Genomic DNA, 23,746 nt, shown 5'->3' with positions numbered 1-23,746 from the left:
TCCTGGAGAGCCTGACACATGTACCACGCAGATATTGGAGTAGGATAAAAAAGTACATTAAGGGTATTCATTTTTAAGGCACAGAAAATCAAGTAGTGAGAAATTCAAATGAATTACCTGCACAGTAAGAGCATGTCTCTTTAATACATACTTCTGAGATGCCATGTGAATAAAGGTAAGGCCTATACAAAGGCTGTAGAGAGGTTCATGGGGATGTGTACGAAAGGCTTGAACATACTGTCCTGGAAAATGAACAGTGATTGCAGGTGGCATGACAAGAACACATTTCTTTATTCCTTCAACATTTACTCAAATACATTTTAAAGCTTTAACATATAAAAGGGGTAATACGTTCTATCATCTTAAAAGTCAACCAGGATGCATATTAATTTGATTTTTCCAACAATGTGTAACATTCAACACAATTAGAATTTACTCATGAATGTACCAAGACCATGAAGATTAAATACAGATAACTAAGGGTCACTTTCTTTTAGGCACAGCTAGGTATGTCCTTGTAGATTAATACTTCCTAAATAAAAAATCTATTTGTGAAGTAGTATTACCCAATAAATAGTTTCCCACAAAACTGAACACAGATCAAATTATGAGCTTAAATTTATTTTAAAAGCAATTGGGAAATCTGCTTCTGGCGAATTCTTTTGTAAAACTAATTGATCTGTTTTATAAATTTAAATGTGGATCACAGAGGTGAAAAATAGCAAAACTAGGCTTTTGTGTGTGTGGATTTTTTTAGATTACAGGTGTGGTTCTTCCCAAATGTAGCAACTGCTTTGTTTTTCCTGAGAAAAGTTACATGTATCTAATAATAAAATAAGAATTTAGAGTTTTTTACATGTACCAAGGGAGCATCATACAAACATTTACTTCATGTCAAAAACCTAACCATGTAGGAAAATCTAAGCAAATTTTTCTCATAAGGAATCATCTGTAATTTATTATACATCGTTAACTGAGTGAAAAAACTGACTCGGCTTCTATTTGAGAAGGAATGGTACCACAAAATCTCTTCAGCAACAAAGATGGTGGACTGCCATTTGGACTCCGATATTTTTACTTACCTCTGAAAAAGTTTCTAAATGTAAGAAAACAAAAAAATATTGCATTTTGTCATTATTAAACTAATAATTCCTGAAAGCATACACAGTAAAATTTCAACATTCAATGTTAAGGGTTACTGGCAAAACAAGTATAAAACCACCAGCCATACACAAAGAAACATGAAATTATGAAATAGCCCAAATCACAATTCATTCAGATGTGAACCTAGTATAATACTGCCTTTCAGGCAGCAAGAGATATGTGGTCAAATTGAAGTTTAAACATTTAGTTAAATATTTTTCTATTTATTTGCTTCTAGTATCTATTATACCTATTCCATATTAGAAAAGAATAATGAACTTTCCCTGAGTTTAATTAGAATTAATAAGCACTATGCAAGTAAATCTTGATTTTAAGATCTCCCCTAAAGGAATGAACTATCAGTAAATCCTAAATCCTTCTTCTGCATTATTCCAAATGAAGATCAAGTGAGAAAGCATCTATAAGTGATTAAAATAATCTTAAACATAAAACTGCATAAGCAGGGAGAACTGTTCATCTTCAAAAACAATTCAAAGACCTACTTCACCTTTCTACAACCAAAGCTTAGTAACAACAAAAATTATTATTATTACTAACATTTATATAGCACTTACTGTAGTGGTAGGCATTGGTGTGTATTTTGTTGTTTTTCATTATGGTAAATGTATATAAAACACAAAGTATTTGCTGTTTCAGCACTTTTTTTATATGTACACTTAAGTGACATTAATTATATTTATATTCATCATGTTGTACAATTATCAATACTAGCCAATTCTAAATTTCCCCACCATCCTTAACAGAAAATCAGTGCCAGGCACTGTTTTAAGCAGTTTATATTAACTCATATAATCCTCAAAATAACCTGTAAGGTAGGTCCAATTATTATTTCCAATTTAAAGATAAACAAATGGAGATGGAGAGAGGAAGACTTTGGCATGGTAAGGCTGCTGTTTAAACCCAGGCAGCTTTGCTCCAGAGTCTAGTCTCTTCACCACCACACTATATATGCTGCACAGTCACATGCCAGGACTTACTTACCGAGTGCATGTTTAAAGCTACCAGACACAAATGCATTGTGTCCATTTAAGACACAGAGCGCATGATTCTCTGGGTTTTTCAGCATTAAACGTAGACAGAAGCGATGATGTCGTACATCTTGAGAGTGCATAGTAACTTGATTGAAAATGTTCCAGAGGTGGGGTTTATTGACATTTTCCATCACCATTATCCTAAAATTGTAGAAAATGGGTGAGGGGAAAAATAAGAGAAAAAGAAAAGCTTCCTGATGTCTACAAGGCAGGCCCCTTCAGTGTTGTCCTACCAACACTGAAATGCACCATCCTGCAACTAGAAAAGCAAACTGTTTCATTCTATTTAGCGGAACCTCTTGCAATATTAAAGACTTCCTCCCAGAAAATGCTGCTGAAGTTTTTCTACACCTTGTTTCTGTTTCGCAACAAAACTTTTAAACTAAAAAACAGAATCAAAATGACGTGTGCCAAGCATTATTAAACATTACACATATCAACTCATTTAACCCTCACAATAAACCTGGAGTTACAATATTTATTATATGCATTTGATGGGAGATTAAGGCACAAGAGAGATAAAAATAGCTTAATTCCTGGCTATGAGAAAATAAGTCAAAGTAAATGTGCATCCTCTATCAAAGAACTTGATTAAAATAAATTACTGGTAAGTTACCTGATATAGTTATATGCCTTTCTGAAATTTTTATCCAGAATTGCAGCAGAAAGTCCAAAGTATTCTAGTTCTTTGCGCTTTTGTCTGTCATCATAAAATGAGTAATATTCCAATGACGAATCCACAAGTAACTCAGCCTCATCGTATCGGGACAGGTCACATAAGGAGTATATTGCCTTCAACAGAAGGTTCCACCAGTCATCTTTTGTCAAGACACTTGTGAGTACAGCAAATATTGCTGAAACAAGAAAAGTGGAAAACAGGATACTCTATTTCCAGAAACAGCAATATTAGGAAAAAAATCTACAACGTTTTAAGGTAAACTTCGTAACTATGGTCTTATGGATCTGAATTCTTGCCAACATTTTCCAATGATGATGTGAATGGACAGCTGCTTATTTACACTCCTTCAACACTGTCCCCTCTTCTCTGCCTGCCTTAAAACTCTGCAATCCCACTAAATTCGCACTTTTGATTTGTCCTCCTTCTTCCAGATAAGTCTGGCAGGAATGATCAAGTCCACTACAAAGTCAAGTTAACTCAATTTGTGTTTCTCAGCAGTAGTTAGAATATATGTTGCACTAGGGTAAAATTAGGAGCACTGGTGGTGTAGAGCCTAAGGCATTTGTCTGCTAACCAGAAGGCTGGTGGTTCAAACCCACCAGCCAGTCCTTAGAAGGAACTTCTGTAGTGATACCACCCCAGAAACCCAAGGAGGGGTCGCTATCAGTCGGGTCCCACTTGACGGCAAATAACAACAAACAACAACAGGGTAAAATTAGTGTGCTTTCCATGATTGGGGTCAGATACAAGGCACCCAAATGTCTGCTCAGCAAAGTGACCTCAATTCATACTTTGAGACTCATGCTGTTCCTAATCTTTTTCTAATTTCAGTTTCTTTTTCTCTGCTTCAAAATTTTTCTTTTTCTTTAACAACCTTGTCTTTCTTACTCTCTGTAAGAAGCCTCCTTTGTATAAACCAAATCCAAACCATTGCCAATGAGTTGACTCCAACTTAGAGCAGCAGAATTGCTCCACAGGTTTCCAAGGCTGTAATCTTTAAAGAAGCAGACTGCCTCATCTTTCTCCCACAGAGTGGCTGGTGGGTTTGAAATGCTCACCTTTTGGTTGGCAGCCAAATACTTTAACCACTGCACCACCAGAACTCTTTCCTTTGCAAAAAAACAAGCCAAAACCAAATCTACTGCCACTGAGTCAATTCCAACTCACAAAAAATACCAAAAGCCATAAATTTTTTCATTCTCTTTGGTTCAGTAATTTACCTTCTGGCATTGATTCTAAACAATCCAAACTATAGATAAATCTATATGCATGAAGAATCTCACTGCAATATTTAGAAAATGATTAGAAACAACCACATACTAAACAATAGTAAGGAATGATTAAATATATTCTGAAACTGCTACACAATGAATTGATCACACATTCCTTAAATATAATAGCTAAGAAGAGATTTGAGTAACATGAGAGAATTTTTATGATAAAATGTTCAATGAAAAAATAAGAGTACAAAGTTGCACATAATATAGAAGCCTGGCTAGTCCTATGCTGGAATAGGATGTGAGCTCCACCATGATGAAATTAACTAACAAAAGAAAAACTTGAAGAGCCTAAGGAAACCAAAAGTGGACCTGAAATAAGTAATTACCAAAAGAGAAAACAAGTAGGATCAGATACAGAGAAAAATAAAACTGAAGGAAATTTAAACCAAAATAAATGCTGCACAGGTGAAAGCTGTCAGGATAAATTCCAAGCCCAGACTCAGTGAACAGGAGACGCAGAGGGACTCTGAGGCATCTATGCCCAGAACATGAACAGCTGGACTGTCCCTCCACCTCGACTTCCATGCCTGTTGGGTGGTCATCCTCCCTTCCTTTGACCCTCCTCCATTCATCTCCCTTCCCTGCTTATCTTAGGACCTTTATTATATCTTATAACTGTTCACCTCTTCTGGATTCTAAAACCTTGACCACTGCATACTGCTATGCCTGAAACAATGATTTAATAAATGTTTGCTGAATGAATGAACTAACAATGAAATCACTTTCTGCTAAATTGACCTCTCTAAATCACATGCTAGATTTTTTTTTTTCCAAAGTGGCCTCTCTGAGTAATAATGTTACCCAAACATACTTGATGCTTTTCCACCTAAAAATAGATACCTTTTACTACCTGAGACTGGGTCAAAGCAATTTATTTACAAAGTTTCCATGACTATTGCTACATTTATCAAAAATGAATTTAACAGAGAATGAATTATATGTAATTGAAGTGATGACTGGTCAAGTAAACTGCATTGTCATCTAATCTTCACAAATTCCTAAAACAGGATATAATTTCTTCTTACAAAGTCAAAATAAAAAGTTTTATTTTAGTTTTTTCACAAAAAGACCCAAGCAGGTATTTTATTTAGCATTTTTTTTTCCCCCAGTAACAAATGACGTTTGTGGGACTTTAGAAAATTTCATTTTATCTGAAAAGTGTATATTTTCATTTGGATTATTGTCAGATGTTACTTTATATGTCCTTTTAAAAATTTCAGCCAAATTTTATATAATAAAGAAAATGAAAGTAATTACCTTTTGCATCACAATTTGCTGTCTCTTGGTCACTATTATCTGAAATTTTATCTCTTGACACTTTAATCAGGTAGAGATGCCTCTCTCCAGATTTGGAACTAGATATCAGACAGACTTGAGCTCTATTCATTGCTACCTGAATTAAAGATGACAATTTGAGATTTTTCAAATCATATAATTCTTTTAAAGAAAACTTACACGCCACAAGTACCAAAAATGTTCTTGAAAGTTCCCTTAAAAAGTAAGAAAGAAACCAAATTTATATCTGTATCTATCTATCTAAACACATAAAGGAGAATGAATTGCCTTATTCTCTTACCAAAGAAATGCTGGGTCATACCACTCGCCTTAGTACAGAAAAAGAAGGCAATTCATACCTTACAAAGATGAGTGCTGTGATGTAAAATTCCTTTGGTAAGAAAAAAACAAGTCAATTCAATACACACACACAGCCACCGCCTCACAAAAAAGGCAGACTCAGAAGGACAACAAACCTGAAAAACATTTTTACAGGGTGGGCAATTTGGGTACATGGTATTATCTACTACGGCCAGTAACTGGTAATACTATGATTCAGACTTTTCTAAAATATGTACTAGCAAAAATTTTACTGCGATTTGGGTGCAACTGTACAGAGCAAATTGGTTCTCCATTCAACCACCCATATTCATTGTCTTGTGACATTCACTGCAATCCCTACAATGCCACAGCACTCTTCCCACTTCTTCCCTGCGCCCACTACTTCCCTTTGTCTTTCCCTCCTATCACTTCTTGCCTTCCCAGCTCTATCCCTGGGCAAATGATGTCATATGGTAGACTGTTCCAATGAGTGCATGCCTTCCTGGTATCAATGTTCACCTTGTAGGCCTGCCTATCATTTGGCTGAAAGTTGAACCACAGGGGTAGAGTTCAGTTCCCAGCTTGAAGGGTGTCTAAGGGTCATAATCTCAGGAGGTCTCCCAGTCTCTATCAGACCAGTAAGCCTGGTCTTTTTATGATTTTGAGTCTTGTTCCAGATTTTTCTCCTACTCTAGCCAGGACCTCCTATTGTGATCCTTTTGAGAAAGGTCAGTAGTGGTAGGTGGGCACCATCTAGTTCTTCTGATCTCAGGGTCATGGAGGCTGGGGCTCATAGGGCCCATTAATCTTTTGGATTAATTATTTCCCTATGCCTTATTTTCTTCACTTTCTCTGCTCCAGTTGGGGAGAGACCAATAGTTGCACCTTAGATGGCTGCTCACAAACTTTTAACACCTCAATCGCTATTTACCAAAGATGTAGAACATTGTCTTTGTGGACTGTTATGCCAGTTGACCTTAGTGTTCCCTGAAACTATGGTCCTGAGCCCCCATGCCTTGTGACTCATTCCCTCAAAAGTGTTTCATTATGACTAAGATGTTTTCAGAACTTTGCTCCCTGTATGCTCTACTACTTTCATGGACATACTTCCAGCACATATAAATACACAGAGAGATACCCTCTGTCAAACCCATATATGTTCATGGGCAGACACTTATTAACTTGTGTGAAGGGAAAGGTAATGTACAATAAGGCAGGGGTCAGCAGAAAATAATCAAGGCGGTGGAAGACACAGGGAGAAGCACAAGAGTTAAAGGCAACAAAGGTGAATACTATAACATACAATAACAGTAATAATCTACAAGTGGATACACAGACAGACACTCAAGCTGAACACTGGTGGGAAGACAAATGATACTAGTAAAGGTTTTATTTGACTGAACCTAAGTTAAGTTTATAGTCTCATGTAGAACTTTCAATATATACCACTCCTTTCTAAGTCTTTTGTTTCCATTTTACTTTCACTTTAAAAAGTTTGATGAGTGAAGAGTAAAAAACATGGCTTTAAAATAGCTATCATATTATGGTTAAATCTAAACATTTAAAAGGTGAACAAGGCTAATATAAAGAAGTTTGTTACTCACCTTTAAAAGCATGGCTAACATGGTAAGTAAGGTATCCACATAACCATACATTTTGCCTTGTGAGAACAACAGAGTAGAACGGTGAAGCAGTAACTTCAGTTCCTAAATAAATAAACATCTGATAACTGAGTATGCCAAAGAGTCGTTTGCTGTAAGCTGATTATATATAAAAGTATTCTTTTAGAAGTCAAACTTTTAAAACATTTGCTTTATAATATTTTTAAAATAATCAAGACTAATATTTTAGAAACGGCAATTTACAATGTCTAATGAGTAGCTAGAATTTAAGACTCAAAATCACTTTTCAAAAACACTGAATTTAATACCCTAAAAATTTTGAATATTAGCTGTAGCGATCTTAACTGAGGAGGACAAAGTTCTAAAACATAATCAACTAAGAAAAACTTCCTTCTCTGTTATATGGCCTACCTGCTGTGCAGCATTTGCATCCTGTGCCAAAGTATCTGGGTCATACATTGGTTCCAGAGCTTCCAGAGCCTTCTCAGGACGGCCCAGCTGCTGCTGAAGGGTGGAAAGTGAAATTCTTGCATCCAAATGGAGGGGAGCCAGATCAACCACTTTGCCATAGCTTTCTGCAGCACGCTCCATATAGCCTAAGGCCTTTAAACATTCTACAATGATGTTAAAATAAAATATAAACTGGTCAAAATAGCTATTTCTCTATTTTAAATATAACAACATCAAAAGAAATTACAAGAAAAAATGCACGCATATTTCTAGTACTTTGAAACAATTATCTCATCAAATTTCTATCTATCTAGTGATTGATGACTCTATCCATCTAAATTTAATTGCTATGAGGATGTAATTATCATATACATACCATTTTGGATTCAGCTTTATTCACTAACATTGTACTTTAAACATTTTCCATGTCTTCATTAGTATTTTATTTGGCTATGTAATAACTGATCAAACTGATTATTTATTTAATCATATTGTTTGACATTTAGGTTGTTTCTAAATTTTTACTATAATAAATAAAAGTACAGTAAACATCTTCATGTATTAAGTCAGAGTTCACAAACCAACAGACCAATTTAACCCACAGATGAGTTCTGGTAGGCCAGGGAGTTTTTAAAAGTGATTAATTAATGGCCAATATTTTAAAAAATTTGGATTTGTTTAATTCCAGAGTACTGGATTATTTAGAAAAATACGACTGTGCCAACAGTGGGTGCCAGTACCGCATACGGCACATCAGCCCAGGCTGAGGAACAGCAACACCCTTTGGACAGGGCTCTCAGGGTCTCAGGTCCCCCTACAACTCTTACTTGCCTACTTTACTCCTTTTTGCTACCTTCTAGGTTCCTGAGTTTTGTGATCCCCGATATAAACTGGGAGCTCTGGTAGCATAGTGGCTAAGGCACTTGACTGCTAACCAGAAGGCTGGCGGTTCAAACCCACCAGTCACTCCTCGGAAGGAAGGTTGGGCAATCCTACTTCCGTAGTGACACTGCCTCGGAAACCTAAGGAGGGGTCGCTATGAGTCAAGGCTGACTCGATGGCACATAACAACAACAAAAACAATATAAACTAACTCCCCTTGCCCACTCAATTATGTCCTCAGGGCTGAGTCCTCAGAGTAAGGTTATTGGGCCCTATTTCTCAAACTTTATAACCAATCACTCACAAAATCATTTGAACCTGAAAATGAGTCCCTGTAAGTACTTCCCTTTTTTTTGGCTGTAAGAGGTACAACCCTAATCTAGGCTCTTTCCTCTTTCCCTTTTCACTGCAATTAACTCCTAAAATGGTATTTTTGCCTCCAATTATTTTCTCACATCTCCAATCTTTCCTAAATATCCCCTTCAGGTTAATCTTTGATGATAAAAAGGGAAAAATACTATTATGGATGGATCATCACAATGACATTTCTTATAGTTTATCCTTTTTCATTTTTAATATATTAAAATTTTACTATAAGTATTAATTCCTTATACATGATTCCAAATTTATGATTTTTAGATTACTTTCTAGTAATCTGAAGCCAGAGAGGCTCAAAAGAGAAACAGATTTTATCAGCAATGTGACCATAATCAAAAAAGACTTAAAAACTTATCAACTACAGGTAGTATAGGTGCAGTTTCAGTATCACAGCCTTAGAAAGGCAACAACATTCTAACTTACTGCTCCTGTCTTTAAAATACAAGTCTCACACTTAACGTTTTATTGATGGTGTTACGTGTCTAGTCACACTGACTCATTTAAACAGTGAAGTGTTACCTTAATCCTTAGGTGCCATCTTTCCTATTTCATACATGATAGGAGTGAGCTAGGAGCTCTGGTGGCATGGTGCCTAAGGCATTTGACTGCTAACCAGAAGGCTGGTGGTTCAAACCCACCAGCCATGCCTCAGAAAGAAGGTTAGGCAATCTACTTCTGTAGTGATACTGCCTCGGAAACCCAAAGAGGGGTCGCTATGGGTCGGATCTGACTCGACAGCAGTGTATTCCATTTTGTTTTGTATATGAGTGAGCTACTGATCCAAATTGTCAATCAATGCTTCTCTAGTCATAGGTCTCACTTTCAGTCTTCATGCAGTTTTTTAAACCAAGAATACTCAAATCTTAAAACACATTTTATGTCGACTCAATATGAAATCCCATTAGAATATTTTTTACTTTCATGTATTTCTTTAAAATGTAGATGTGTTTCTCAAGCTTTTATTTCCACTCCAAATGATTTATTTCAGATTACTGGGAATTTAGGTACAATAAGATAAAATGACTGATAAAATCCAATTTTGAGTATATCTTTGGTTCAAAGAACGTTGAAAAACTCATTAAATATATTTTTTTTTCTTAAAGTAACATTGTTGTTGTTATGTGCCATTAAGTCGGACCCAACTCATAGTGACCCCTCCTTGGGTTTCCAAGGCATTATCACTACACAAGTAGATTGCCCCATCTTCCCTTCCGAGGAGTAGCTGGTGGGTTTGAACCGCCAGCCTTCTAGTTAGCAGTCATAAATCTATAAAAATGCTTCAAATATTAGATTTCACTCAAGTCTGACAGGAAACCAGAGCCTATGGTCAAACTGCCCCAGGTAAAAGACAGGCATTTGAGGGACATGTAAGTCCTTCTATTTCATGATGTTACCACTAAGTGAAAGTGTTCCCCCAAAGGACTAGTAAGGGAGAAATCACACTGTGGCTCACCAATTCAATGAAAAATACTTAAGCTGCCTCAAAACCAGAAATATTTTCACTAAAATATTAACATTTGGTATTGTTATTACCATACTGGGAAAGTTTTTGCCCAATTCTGTTACTGGAGAGGAGTACCTGCGTGCCGAAGCCAGACTACTGCAAGGTTGTATCTTTCAGAGCAGACCAGTGCACTGAGGAGGGGCAGTGCAGAATTGTATTCACCAACATCCAAAAAAGCTTCAGCAACATCTAGGTACAGGTCTCCCATATCTTCAGGATTCTGTTCCACTAGTGTTGTCAAGAGAGGCTAAACCCCAAAATAAAAGCCTAAAGTCAAACATCCATTTTAAAAATGCTCATTTTTGTATATACACTTAACTTTGTAACATGTATTTATGTACCATTTACATGAGGCAAGCCTAAAGGAGCAAGATTTAATAAAAATAGCTTTAAATGATAACTTAAAAAACCTGTTTCTCTATAAACAATGAACTCATTCTTCCACCATTCAATTCACTTGCCAAAGTACTGTTGAGGGCTTATTATAAGACAGGCATTGCAGGAGCTCCACCCACATTGGTCTGCCATGCTCTTCCTCTAACATGTCAGCCACACCCCTGCCTCAAGGCATACCCCCCATGCTTGTTATTCTTTCAGGAAAGCTGTTCCTACAGACACCTGCAGGGCTTACTTGTACCTCACTTCTTTCAGGTTATTATTCAAATGTTACCTTTCAGAATGGGCTTTCTTAGACACTCTACTTAAAACTGAAACCTCCCATCTTCAATACTCCCTATTCCTCTTTGTTGTTTTTTTCCATAGCATTTATCACCAATTAACATCCTATATATTTTATATATTGATTTATTATCTAATCTCATTAGAATGAAATATCCATGAGGGCAGCTATTTGTATATTTTATTCAATACCTTATCTTAAGGTCTAAAACGTAGATGCTCAATACATTTTTGTTAAATGAAATATTTGGGCCAAAGTTGGCAAAGAGAATAGCTGTCAGGTTTATCACTAACTGTCTAAAAGGCTCAATCTCATATTCTGACCTAGTGTGTTCTCATTTTAAAACAAAAATAAATTACTATAAGCCAATTCTAAAACACTTTTAGCTTTTATAAGACACTCATACAAAAACAATTTCATGCTTATTGTTACCTCCCTGCTTAAGAAATAGGAACATCTAGGGTCAAGTTACATTTCCTGATCTGAAGTACTCTAAGTGCAGATCTTAACATTACTTACATTAAGTGGTTCCAGGATGTTGAGATGTACAAGGCAGACCATCAATTTCACTGTGATATCTATTGGCACTCCCTCAGGTATAGTGCAGGAAACACTCTCACCAGCTGTAGAACAGACAGACAAAAAGCAGTTCCCATCTGCAAGCTCAGAATGAAGGGCACATGAAGCAAATTGAATCTTCTATGTAAGAAAGATCTCATTAACTTCATTCAAAGCAAATGATTCCATGGTCCTTCCCAGTTAAGTCAATTCTATCATTAGGTTCTTACATCCATCTCCTTCATCCTGTCTTTTGGTAGGAATTACCTTCCTATTCTTTTCCTAACATCTCATCTACTTATCGAAAACCTACATAAAGTCCCATACCTTCCATCAAAACTATAGAACTAGAAGGATAAAAATGATAAATGAGATTCTATGAATCCTCTCTTTTTGATTCTCGAATTCTGAAACCTCTTTTTAATCTTCATTACAAAGAGGCTAGGAAAGGGATATGCTATTGCCTTGTTTCCTAAAACTCCATTAAAATAAAACAATTTTTAAAGCCCTGGAAAATTAGTTTTAAACCACATTTAAAGTATATTCTGCAGAGTCTAATAAACTACAAATTAATTTACATGATTCCATTTCAGAGAAACCTGAAGCATAGAGGGACATCAGAGATGTATCTTAAATGGTGGAATAAAATTTAAAATTTTATTGAAAATGAAATAATTTCATCTGTTTTATAGAACACGTCATATAAATTAGAGTAATGCCTAAAATTAACAACTCATAGGTAGTTTTGGATAAGTTTAATTAAGAGACTGTTTTTAATCACAGAACTACAGAATAAGTGGTATCAGAAACCTAGCTTTGATATTTAATCTGCTCAGTGAGAGCCCTACCGCGTTAATTATTTATCCCAGATCATAATGCTCCCTAAGGGCAGCGATCGCGTCTACCTGACTCAAGGCTACAGCCACAGCGTATTTCTTCTGCAGACAGTAGCTATGGTCACACATCTGAATTAGGATTAAACACAATGCACTAGCTTTAATAAGCCCTAAAACAGGATCCTACCTCTATTATATATGGGCTCAATATTCCCAAAGTCTGTCATTGATCTTTTTCTAGAAATAATATTCAATAAAATGTATCTATGTATTTTAACTTTTAGAGAGAAAGGTTATAATGTATGAAAAAGGGAAAAAAAGTAGAATCAACAAAATATAGTAAAATATAGAGAAAATAATTGATTACACTTATCATTAAAAAGGAACAGAACTGTTTCTTTTAGTATTTTTCAAAACAAAGGGCAGCAATAATTTTCTAGAAGATGTATCTTAAATAGAAATTATGGCTTTAAAGTAGTACCTTAATTGTTAGCTTAGTCCAGGTCCAAGAAAAGTAACAAAATCAGTAGAGTCCTTCAGATGCCCTAATCCACGCTTTCATACTACTCCTCACTCCACTCAATTTATACCACCCAAACACTCAGGTCCCCCAACCAAAGCACCCTAACTGAGCCTGCCCACATCAGGCAGTGCCCTCAGTCTTGAATGCGTGGATGTTTGTCTGAGGTCTATGAACTTCCTCTGAAGTATACTGTCCACTTCTATTTCCCCCTAACATGAGTCTTATTACATGACTCTTATCATAATGAAACTGTACACATTTCATTAGAACCCTTCTTCCCCTCTCTATTTCCTCAAGGTCAAGAAATGTCATACTGTGTATTCTCCACACAATTATCATAGTACTTTATAGTTTTCTACAATTAGGCTTTTCTTTCTTCAACAACTTTCTGCTCCAACATTTATCATTTTCGTCTCTCTCACCTTAGTGCTTGCTCTCTATGAATTACCACAAGTTGATTTATGTAAATGAATTATATAATGACGAATATTTAGGTATCATGATAGGCCAGGGAGGGAGTTATTTTTAAACACAGTCCTCAGTACCAACCACCTACAACCACCATCACAAGGCTCATGAATAGGGGTGGAAGATACTGAAGAATTCTCTCATAAGCACAGGGGAAGTCTACTCTGTCCATAAGATCAGCTTTATTGTCACTTCAGGTAGGCTCCTGCACGTTAGTATTTTTACAGAACAGGTTAACGGAGTAGTGTCTAGAAAAGAGCTGGGATAGAGAAAGAGCTGAAAGAGACCCTGAAAGCCAGCATTCAGGCATGACTTTCTAAGAAGATCTCTAATGACACATTTAGAGTTTTCAAACAATATAGGGGAGTCATGTTAGTTTCTACTTTTTATGTGAATGCTTAAGTTTAAAAAGTAGTTTTTAAAATCAGAGCACTGTAAGCCTTTTTAAAAAGCAAACTGTTTCAATCTAAAGATTTTTAATTAGCTGTTCAGTAATTCATTCTTTTTCCACATAACACTAAGAAAGGTCTTGGGTCAAATGTTCAAATGGATATACTGAGAAATAAGAGAGACTCAAACATTTAAAAAAAATTACTTGTGAGTCAATATAAGAAAAAGATATCTCTCTGAGGAAAAAATGCTGCTTGGGAAAATTTATTACGTGAATATTATGAATTCAAACTATCATATTATGAATAAGAGAGGAGTATTTATGTTTTCCTATGCAGAGGAGACTACAACCTTTATTTTCTTCCAGGGTGCCTTCTTCCATAGTTCTTTTTTCCAACACGATTCCAGAAAAATCAGTAATTATCTGAAAGGGAAAAAAGGAAGTAATACAGCACTTTTGTAATAAGAAACCTTTGCCCAGTGCAAAGATTTATACAGTTAAATCAAATAATTCTTACAACAGTAAATATTGTTTAATTACAGAATTACTGTGGTACATTAACATTTTTATATCATATTTACTAAAGTTAACTAAAGACATTCTCCAGTATCAAACCAATGTACTTTTCCCAACAGTTTAAGAGTCGAATGATAGCACTTAGGCGGTAGACATAACTGGCACTTGTGATAACAACACTTTTTTATCATATATAACTACATTCTATATTTCATATGGAATACAGAAATCTATTGTTTTCACACAAACTCTTTTGTAAATTTAATGTATATACTAAAATGAGGGTCTGTCAATCTGTAAGAATTTCTAAAACATAGAAACGCATTCAAAACCTAACAAACTTATAAACGTTCCTACCTCCAAAGCTCGGTCATACTGCTTGTTAGAAATGAATAGTTCAGCTGCTATGTTAACATCTTCCATGGAGACTAGGCCCTGGTGTTTTGAGAAAGCTTCTTCAATAATGTTAATAGCTGAAGTAACATCATTGGCTTCATAGTAACTCCTAAAAAATGTAAGTGGCAAATTGATGAGTACTTATTTAATTCAGATTACAAAACTTATTTTTGTGCTTAGGCCCTCTGTTAACTGGGATTTTCAGAGAAAAATCTTTCTTCTTTAAAATCATAATCAGAGCTGATCCAGAGAAAAATGTGCAATGTCAGTACAGTAAGATCATAGTATCAAGCATCTCACTCTCCAAAAGCTACCTCCTGTCATTCTAGCTCATTCCCTCTGTAATCCAAAACCAACAACTCTTGTTTACAGGATCTACAAAGCATGTCCCCACCACTTTTTTTTCAGTGACCCCTACCCCTGTCAGGCCCTCAATTTCCTCTTTCCTCATGGTCTAACATTATATTATATTGCACAACTCTGTAATTTTCTTGCCCTTCTCTCCCTTTATCAAAATCATGTGATAAAAACTCAACCCTGGTTAAATCCTACTATGCCTATACTTTTCCACCACCTGCCAAGTTGAACATAGCTAGAGAAAACCCAAACAATCCAAACACACTGACTGGTCTCACTCTAAATTAATGACTACTAGCCTCAAATGAGGGAGCTCTGGTAGCATAGTGGCTAAGGCACTTGACTGCTAACCAGAAGGCAGGCGGTTCAAACCCACCAGCCACTCCTCGGAAGGAAGGTTGGGCAATCCTACTTCCGTAGTGATACTGCCTCGGAAACCTAAGGAGGGGTCGCTATGAGTCAGGGCCGACTCGACGGCAAACAACAACAACAACAACAGCCTCAAATGAAGGAGCTCTGGTAGCATAGTGCCTAAGACATCTGACTGCTAACCAGAAGGCTGGTGGTTCAAACCTACCAGCTACTCCTCGGAAGGAAGACTGGGCAATCTACTTCCATAGAGATACCACCTTGGAAACCCAAGAAGTGGTTGCTATGAGTCAAAATCAACTGGATGGCAATGAGTTTGGTTTTGGCAGCCTCAAATGAACCCCTGGTACTAAGTGGCAATCTTACCACAGTTACCTAATCCAGTGCTTCTCAAATTTGAATGTGCATACAGTCAACTGGAAATCTTATAAAAAGACATATTCTGATTCAATAAAGCTGAGGCTGAGAAGACATTCAGTATTTCTGACGAGCTCCTAGGTGATACAAATGCTGCCAGTCTGTGGGATACCAAGGTCCTAGAGAACTATTTCACATTTTCTCCTCCCACACATTTGTACTATATCTACCCATAGATACAGACCTATAACTGCAGCTATATCCTTTGCCTTCCTCCTCTATCAGGGATGAATACATAAAGCCAACCCCAACTAGATCCCATTCCTGCTAACCTATACGAAGACACCATTCAAGCTATCATCATCCTCTCATAAACCTTTAATGTGTCCCTCAATTTTGCAATGTTCCCATCCAAATATGACTATACTGTGTTATTCCCAACTTAAACAATTCTCTTACCACTACAACCCATTCTTACATATTCTTATAGAAACAATTTTCTAAGCAATCTTGAAAACAGACTTGGGAACATAAAAGTATTGAAAAACCACCTCTATATTTAGGCACAATATAAAATACAGAAGGTAAAAACATGATTTCCTAACTTCCTTGAACTTCAATGAAATTGTATATTCTACTTCAAACATATGCTTTGATTTCTAAAATAAGATGATTAATAAGAACATGTATATACATTTCACTCCAAACTTACTTTGCCATATCTCTAGCCAACTGCATAAAACGTTCTCCATCAGATGGAGATAAATAGTTTAAAATACGTCTGTAACCATCCATTGCCATTTTATGATCTCCCATCTGCTCATAAAGGCTTGATCTTTCCCACAGATAACGAACATTAGTAGGTTCATACTTAAGGGCTGAAAAAAAAAAAGATTCTAAATTAGGATTTAACACAAAACAAGGTGCATGGTACCTGTGGATGACTGAGCATCTTTTCAGAAATTTTAATACTTTAATTCTTTAGTGGAACAAGGGCAGTAGCCTAAAATAAATCTGCCTTCACAGGAACTCTTGACTAAGTCTGACCCAAGACCAAATAGAACCTGAATCTCTATATTAATGTTCTTCATTTGGACTCTTGTCTGATGTTACAATTTACAATCAACATTGATCTTAGTGGCAAAAAATTAAAGGTACTGTTCAATTATCAACTTCTATGCTAGATTAGCTCAGAATATAATAAAGTTGCTGATAAACATGAAAACAGAACAGCCCATAATACTTTTAGCGTAAGACTATAAAGTATAAATATATTCCACTTACCATCACAACCCAGAACAGCAAGTACAATTATGAAACAGCCTATTATATAACGTTCTCAAACAAAATGAGAAAAAAATTAATTACCTTTCGAATAACAAAAAATAGCCTGTTTAATATTGTCTTGTTCCAGAGACATTTCTGCCAGTCTCACCCATTCTTCTGTGTCACTGGGATTTAAATGTGCAGCAATCAATTCAAACTGCAATGATTTCTCCATGTCACCTTGGTCCTCATATATCATGGCAAGAGTAGAGAATGGCTCATAAGCCAGAGGAGCTATAATGAATTAAAAAAAAGCAAATTCCAGGGTTTATGTTAATGGGAGAGAAACAATTCAGAATGGGAGAGTGAGAACGGTTGCATAACATGAAGAATGTAATCAATGTCACTTAATTGTATATGTAGAAATTACTGAATTGGGGAATGTTTTGTGTATATTCTCAACAAAAATTAATTAAAATTAAAAATTAATTAAAAACAAATTAATTGTATTGGTTGTAATTAATTGTAATGTTTCAAGTCCTCTGTGTTTTCAGTAAGCAACTGTTGTTAGTGTTGCCATCAGGTTGGTTCTGACTCATAGCGACCTGATGTGTAACAGAGTGAAACACTGCCTGGCCCTGCATCATTTTCACAATCACTGCCATGTTTGAGCCTACCATTGCAGCCACTGTGTCAACCCACCCTGCTGAGGGTCTTCCTCTCTTCTGTTCACTCTCTACTTTATCAAGCATGATGTTCTCTCTCCAGGGACTGGTCCCTCCAGATAAAACATCCAAAGTACATGAGACAAAGACGCCATCTTTCCTTCTAAGGAGAAGTTTGGCCGTACTTCTTCCCAACACCGTAATTCAGAGGCATCAATTCTTCTTCATTCTTCCTTATTCACTGTCTACCTTTCACATGCATATGAGGCTAATGAAAATACCATGACTTGGTTCAGGCATACTTTAGACCTCAAAGTGACATCTTTACTTTTTAACACTTTAAAGAGGTCTTTTACAGTAGACCTGCCCAAAGCAATACATCATTTAATTTCCTGACTGCTACTTTCATGGATGTTGACTGTGGATTCAAATGAAATGAAATCCTTGAAAACTTCAGTATTTTCTCCATTTATCATGATGTTGCTTGTTGGTCCAGTTGTGAGGATTTGTTTTATACTGAGGTGGAGGCTGTAGTCTCTGATCTTCTTCAGTATAAATGTTTCAAGTCCTCTGTGTTTTCAGTAACCAAGGTTGTTAATGATCACAATGCAATGTTCTTCTTCATAAAGTCAGTCCAGCTTTTTGGAATATCTGCTCAGCAGCATACAGACTAATTTAAGTATGATGAAAGGATACAACCCTGATGTACACCTCTCCTGATTTTAAGCCATGCAGTATCCCCATGCTCTGTTTGAAAGACTATCTCTGGTCTGCATCAGCACAATAAAGTGTTCTTAACTTCCCATTCATTGCAAGGCTACCCATTATTTGTTATTCACACAGTCAAAATATTTTTGCACATTCAATAAAACACAGTTAAACAAAGAACAGGCAAGTGAGTTAAACATTTACCTCAAGTAGACACACCACTCCTCGGAAGGAAGGTTGGGCAATCCTACTTCCGTAGTGATACTGCCTCGAAAACCCAAGGAGGGGTCGCTATGAGTCGGGGCGACTCGACGGCACATAACAACAACAACAACAGACACACACCCTGGAGAGAACAATCATGGGAGAAGGAAGGGCTGCTTATGCATAGGGAGACAGCTCAGGGCGCAGAAGAGTATGAAGGGACGGACACTGGGAGGAGGTAACTATGGGGAGGAAGTGGGAGGGGAGCTGTTGCATTGTAAATTTTGGTCAATGACATGAGACAAAGTATATGTGAACTGCTGTATGAAAAGTAAATTTACTCTGTAAATCTTCACCCAAATCAAAATAAAATTAAAAAAAAAAAAAGGTAGTTAAAAAAAAAAAAAAGAATGAAAGAAAAGACTAATAAATAAATAAATAAATAAATAAAACACAGTTAAACATCTCTCTGGTATTCTCTTTCAGCCAAGATGCTTCTGACACATACTCTTCTAAATCCAGCTTGAATTTTTGAAAGTTCCCTGTCAATGTGCTGCTGCACCCATTTTTGAATTATCTCCACCAAAACTTTACCTTCATGTGGTATTAATGATATCGTTTGGTAATTTCTACGTTCTGTTGGATCACCCTTTTCTGGAATGAGTGGAAAAATGGATCTCTTCCAATTGGTTGGCCAGGTAGCTGTCTTCCAAATTTCTTGGCATAGACAAGTGAGTGCTTACCAACACTGCATCCCTTTATTTAAACATTTCAGTGGGTATTCTGTCAATTCTTGGTTCCATGCAGCTTGGATGTCCTCCTTCAGTACCTTCAGTTCTGGATCACATACGCTACCTCCTGAAATGGTTGAACAAATTCTTTTAGGTACAGCTACTCTCTATATTCCATCTTCCCTTGACGCTATGTGCATCATTCAATATTTTTCCCATAGAATCCTTCAATATTACAACTTGAGGTTTGAATTTTTTTCTTTGGTTTTTTCAGCTTCAGAAATGCTGAGTACATTCTTCTCTTTTGGTTTTCTAATTCCAGGCCTTTGCATATTTCATTATAATACTTTGTCTTCTCTAGCTGCCCTTTTAAATGTTCTGTTCAGCTCTTTTTCTTAATTTCTTTCATTCATTTTAGTGAATGTTCAAGTTTCAGAATCATCTGACATCCATGCTGGTGTTTTCCTCCTTTCCTTTCTTTTTATGACCTTCTGCTTTCTTCATGTATGATGTCCTTGATGCCATACCACAACTCATCTGGTCTTTGATCATTAGCATTCAAAGTGTCAAATCTTTTGAGTTAGTCTTTAAATTCAGGTGGGATACACTTTGGCTCTTACAGACTTGTTTTAATTTTCTTCAGCTTCAACTTAAACTTGCATATAAGCAATGAATGGTCTGTTCCTCAGTAGACCTCTGGCCTTATTTTGACTGATATACTGAGTTTCTCCATCGTCACTTTCCACAGATGGGGTCGATTTGATTCCTGTATATTCCATTTGGCAAGGTTCTAATAACCATTCATGTTATTAGAAACAGATATTTGTGATCAGTAAGTTGTTGGGTCTTGAAAAATTCTGTCATGTGATCTCCAGTGTCATTTCTATCACCTTTGTTTCCAACTTTCACATTCCAATAACCAGTAATAATTAATGTATCTTCATTACATGTCTGATCAATTTCAGACTGCAGAAGTTGGTAAAAATGTTCAATTTCATCATCTTCGTCATTACTGGTTGATGCACAAATTTGAGTAATAGTTATATTAAATGGTCTTCCTTATAGGTATATTGGTATCATCATATCACTGACAGCACTGCACTTCAGGATAGGTCTTGAAATGTTCTTTTTTCACAATGAATGTGACTTCATTCCTCTTCCATTTGTCATTCCCATCACAGAACATATAACTGTCTGATTCAAAATGGCCATCAGCAATTCATTTCAGCTCACTAATGCAGAGGGTATCAATCTGTATGCATTCCATTTCATTTTTGCCTTATAATTTTCCTAGGTTCATGCTTCATACGTTCAACGTTCTGATTATTAATGGATGTTTATAGCCGTTTCTTCTCATTTTGAATTGTGTCTTATCAGCAAAAAATGGTCTCAAAAGCTTGACTCCATCCATGTTGTTACAGCTGACTCTGCTATAGGTGGCAGCTCTTCCCCAGTTGTATTTTGAGTGTCTTCCAACATGAGGTTTCATTTTCCAGCACTGTATCAGACAGTGTTCTGCTGCTATTTATAAAGTTTTCACCGGCCAATTTTTTTAGAAGTAAATCACAAGGTCTTTATTTCTAGTCTGTCTCAGTCTGGAAGCTCTGCAGAAACCTGTCCACCATCAGAGACCCTGCTGGTATTCGAAATACCAGTGGCATGTTTTCTAGCATCACTGTAACATGCAAGCCACTATAATCCAACAAACTGTCAGATGTGTTCTCACAGTTTAGGAGGCTAGAAATTCAAATTCTCTCCCTGTAGGCTCTGGAGGAAGGTCCCTGCCTCTTTTCAAAATCTGTGGGTCTGGCATTCCTTGGAGATCTCTATGTGCCTGGCAATGATCTTCTCCTGGGTCTAGGAGCTTCTCAGCACAGGGACCTGGGTCTAAAAGATTTTCTTTCTCCTGGCTTTTCTTTCTTGGTGGTAATAAGGTCATCAAAAGAGGCTTAGACTAATGTAATCCCATGGTTCAAACCAAAGACCCCTTAATAGCTAAACTCTTTAAGACAGTCTAACAGAACTATACAAACTACTTAATGGAATTTAGGACAGCCACTAGCCTATAATTTCTTTATTTTACTTTCATAAATTTATAGCATTTTTAAAGCATTATTTTCTCTAAAGAAAGTATTATTTTTCCATAAAATCCTCCTCATAAAAATCCTACCTTCAGCAAGGCTGAGCATGGCTCAGTAACTCAGAAAGTTCATTCCAGTTAGCATTAGCTACATCAGTTTAATTGAATCTTCAGGCTCCAGCTCCCACACCTAGCAGGACACAATGAACTGACTGACATACAATACTCATGCTGCACATAAACCCAGGATATTTAAGTAAATGGTTAAGGTCATGTCTGAAATAATGTTTCTGAAATGAAGTTCAAGATTAGTAGGGATTAAAATCAAAGATAATTGTTAAAAAAAATATATGAATACAAATAAAGGAATAACTGATATGGAAGGGAAAAGTCTGGTTATTTCCTTTTTTTAAAAAAAAAAAATGTTACTATTCTCAGTGAAAGTATACACAGCAAGTAATTTCTTATTTAACAATTTCTACACAAATTGTTCCATGACATTAGTTACATTTTTCACAACGGGTCAGCATTCTCTTTGCATTCCAGTTGTTCCATTTCCAATACTCTAGTCTTCATGCGTGATAAATTTTATTTCTGCTGAGCTAAAAAGAAAAAGCAGTGGCCTTAACACAAACAGAAAAAAAACCCTAAAAGAACCGTACTCTAAATGAGGGAGCTTTGGTGGCATAGTGCCTAAAGCATTTGACTGCTAACCAGATGGTTGGTGGTTCAAACACACCAGCCATTCCTCAGAAGGAAGACTGGGCAATCTACTTCTGCAGTGATACCGCCTTGGAAACCCAAGGAGGGGTCGCTGTAAATAATTGACTTGACAGCAATGAGTATGGTTTTTTTGGTTTAGACTAAATGAAAATAAATACCAAAATATTGAAGAGATAAATTAAAACAAACCATACTGTGTCTATCTAAGTCACTATGCAGGGTAAAACCTCAGGAAAGTAAATAATAAATATAAGTGATTAATCAACTGTTTCAGAGATACTCTAAAGCTATTCTTCAACAGGCCCCTGGTTTGTAGCTTAACGGAGAGGTAAGATGACAAGTTTAAATTGGGTCTTTTGCCAAAAGAATACCATGGTCTGGCAGATTAACATAATGCAGCACTGCCTGATCTGGAGGGAGCTCTGGTGGCACAGTGCCCCAGCCACTTCCTGGAAGGAAGGTTGGGCAATCTACTTCTGATGTGAAACCGCCTCGGAAACCTAGGGAGGGGTTACGATGAGTCAGATCCAACTCGATGGTGGTGAGTTTGGGGTTTTTTTTGGTGCCTGATCTGGAAAATGGAAGAAAAAAGAATGCTCTTCAAGTGATTTTAATATGTTTCCCATATATGACAAAGACTACAAAAGTTTAACCCTTAAAATTAAACAGATCAAAAACAAAACAAACAAAAATAAAAAAAGAGCCTGTAAGAGTTCAATAAGTGATTTTCATTTCTTTGGTAATGATGCTTTCAAGTATATACTGGCAAATAAGAAACATCATAACTATTTCAAGCTTCTGAAAATATTTTCTAAAAGGTACAGTGAAGTACTCTTCCATTTTGTTTTAAAAATCAAACTATTCAAGTACTATCATCAATAAAGTCTCCATAGAACATACCTTGTCTTATGATTTCCATACACATCAATATAGCTTCTTCACGTTCTCCTCTAGCAAAACGAATGTTGGCTTCACCCATGAGACCTCTCAGAGCTCTGGGAAGTTTACTCCGAGGCCTCTTCTCCTACATGGAGGAAGAATGAAGTTTACATTAAAATATAATGAACTCTTAGATATTAGTTCCAACCATGTTAACAAATACAAAAGACAATAGAACTGAAATTTTCCTTGAGTACTTTTAAATCACCTGAACTCAAAACTGAAGACTAAATGGTTGCAAATCTAATAGACTCATTGATATTTAAGTCTATATTGCAGGAAAAAGTATAAAATCAACTGCAGAAAAGAAGAGAAATTATTCTGATAGACATCAAAGAGGAGCAGCTTAGAAAATCTTAAAAAAAATAACAATAAAAAAGGTTTCCTACAGTAA

General features: G+C 36.2%; 1 protein-coding gene across 1 annotated transcript in view; it reads right to left on the bottom strand.

Annotated features, from left to right (window-relative positions):
• GTF3C3 (general transcription factor IIIC subunit 3) overlaps positions 1-23,746 on the bottom strand; it is a 40,460-nt gene that overhangs the window by 8,773 nt on the left and 7,941 nt on the right. Inside the window, exons 4-16 of the mRNA XM_007953144.2 lie at positions 23,314-23,437; positions 17,405-17,596; positions 16,749-16,914; positions 14,915-15,062; positions 14,392-14,464; positions 11,785-11,888; positions 10,662-10,833; positions 7,784-7,986; positions 7,355-7,456; positions 5,412-5,547; positions 2,812-3,049; positions 2,146-2,336; positions 118-242 (exon numbers count right to left, since the gene is read on the bottom strand). Coding sequence (XP_007951335.1) covers positions 118-242; positions 2,146-2,336; positions 2,812-3,049; positions 5,412-5,547; positions 7,355-7,456; positions 7,784-7,986; positions 10,662-10,833; positions 11,785-11,888; positions 14,392-14,464; positions 14,915-15,062; positions 16,749-16,914; positions 17,405-17,596; positions 23,314-23,437 — 1,974 coding nt within the window. The remainder of the gene's footprint in view (positions 1-117; positions 243-2,145; positions 2,337-2,811; positions 3,050-5,411; positions 5,548-7,354; positions 7,457-7,783; positions 7,987-10,661; positions 10,834-11,784; positions 11,889-14,391; positions 14,465-14,914; positions 15,063-16,748; positions 16,915-17,404; positions 17,597-23,313; positions 23,438-23,746) is intronic.

Source organism: Orycteropus afer, unplaced genomic scaffold (genome assembly GCF_000298275.1).
Source record: "Orycteropus afer afer isolate SDZICR_OR568_19922 unplaced genomic scaffold, OryAfe1.0 scaffold00374, whole genome shotgun sequence".
NCBI lineage: Eukaryota > Metazoa > Chordata > Mammalia > Tubulidentata > Orycteropodidae > Orycteropus > Orycteropus afer.
The sequence above is the reverse complement of the archived record's forward strand: the minus strand, read 5'-3'. Positions and strand labels throughout refer to the sequence as shown.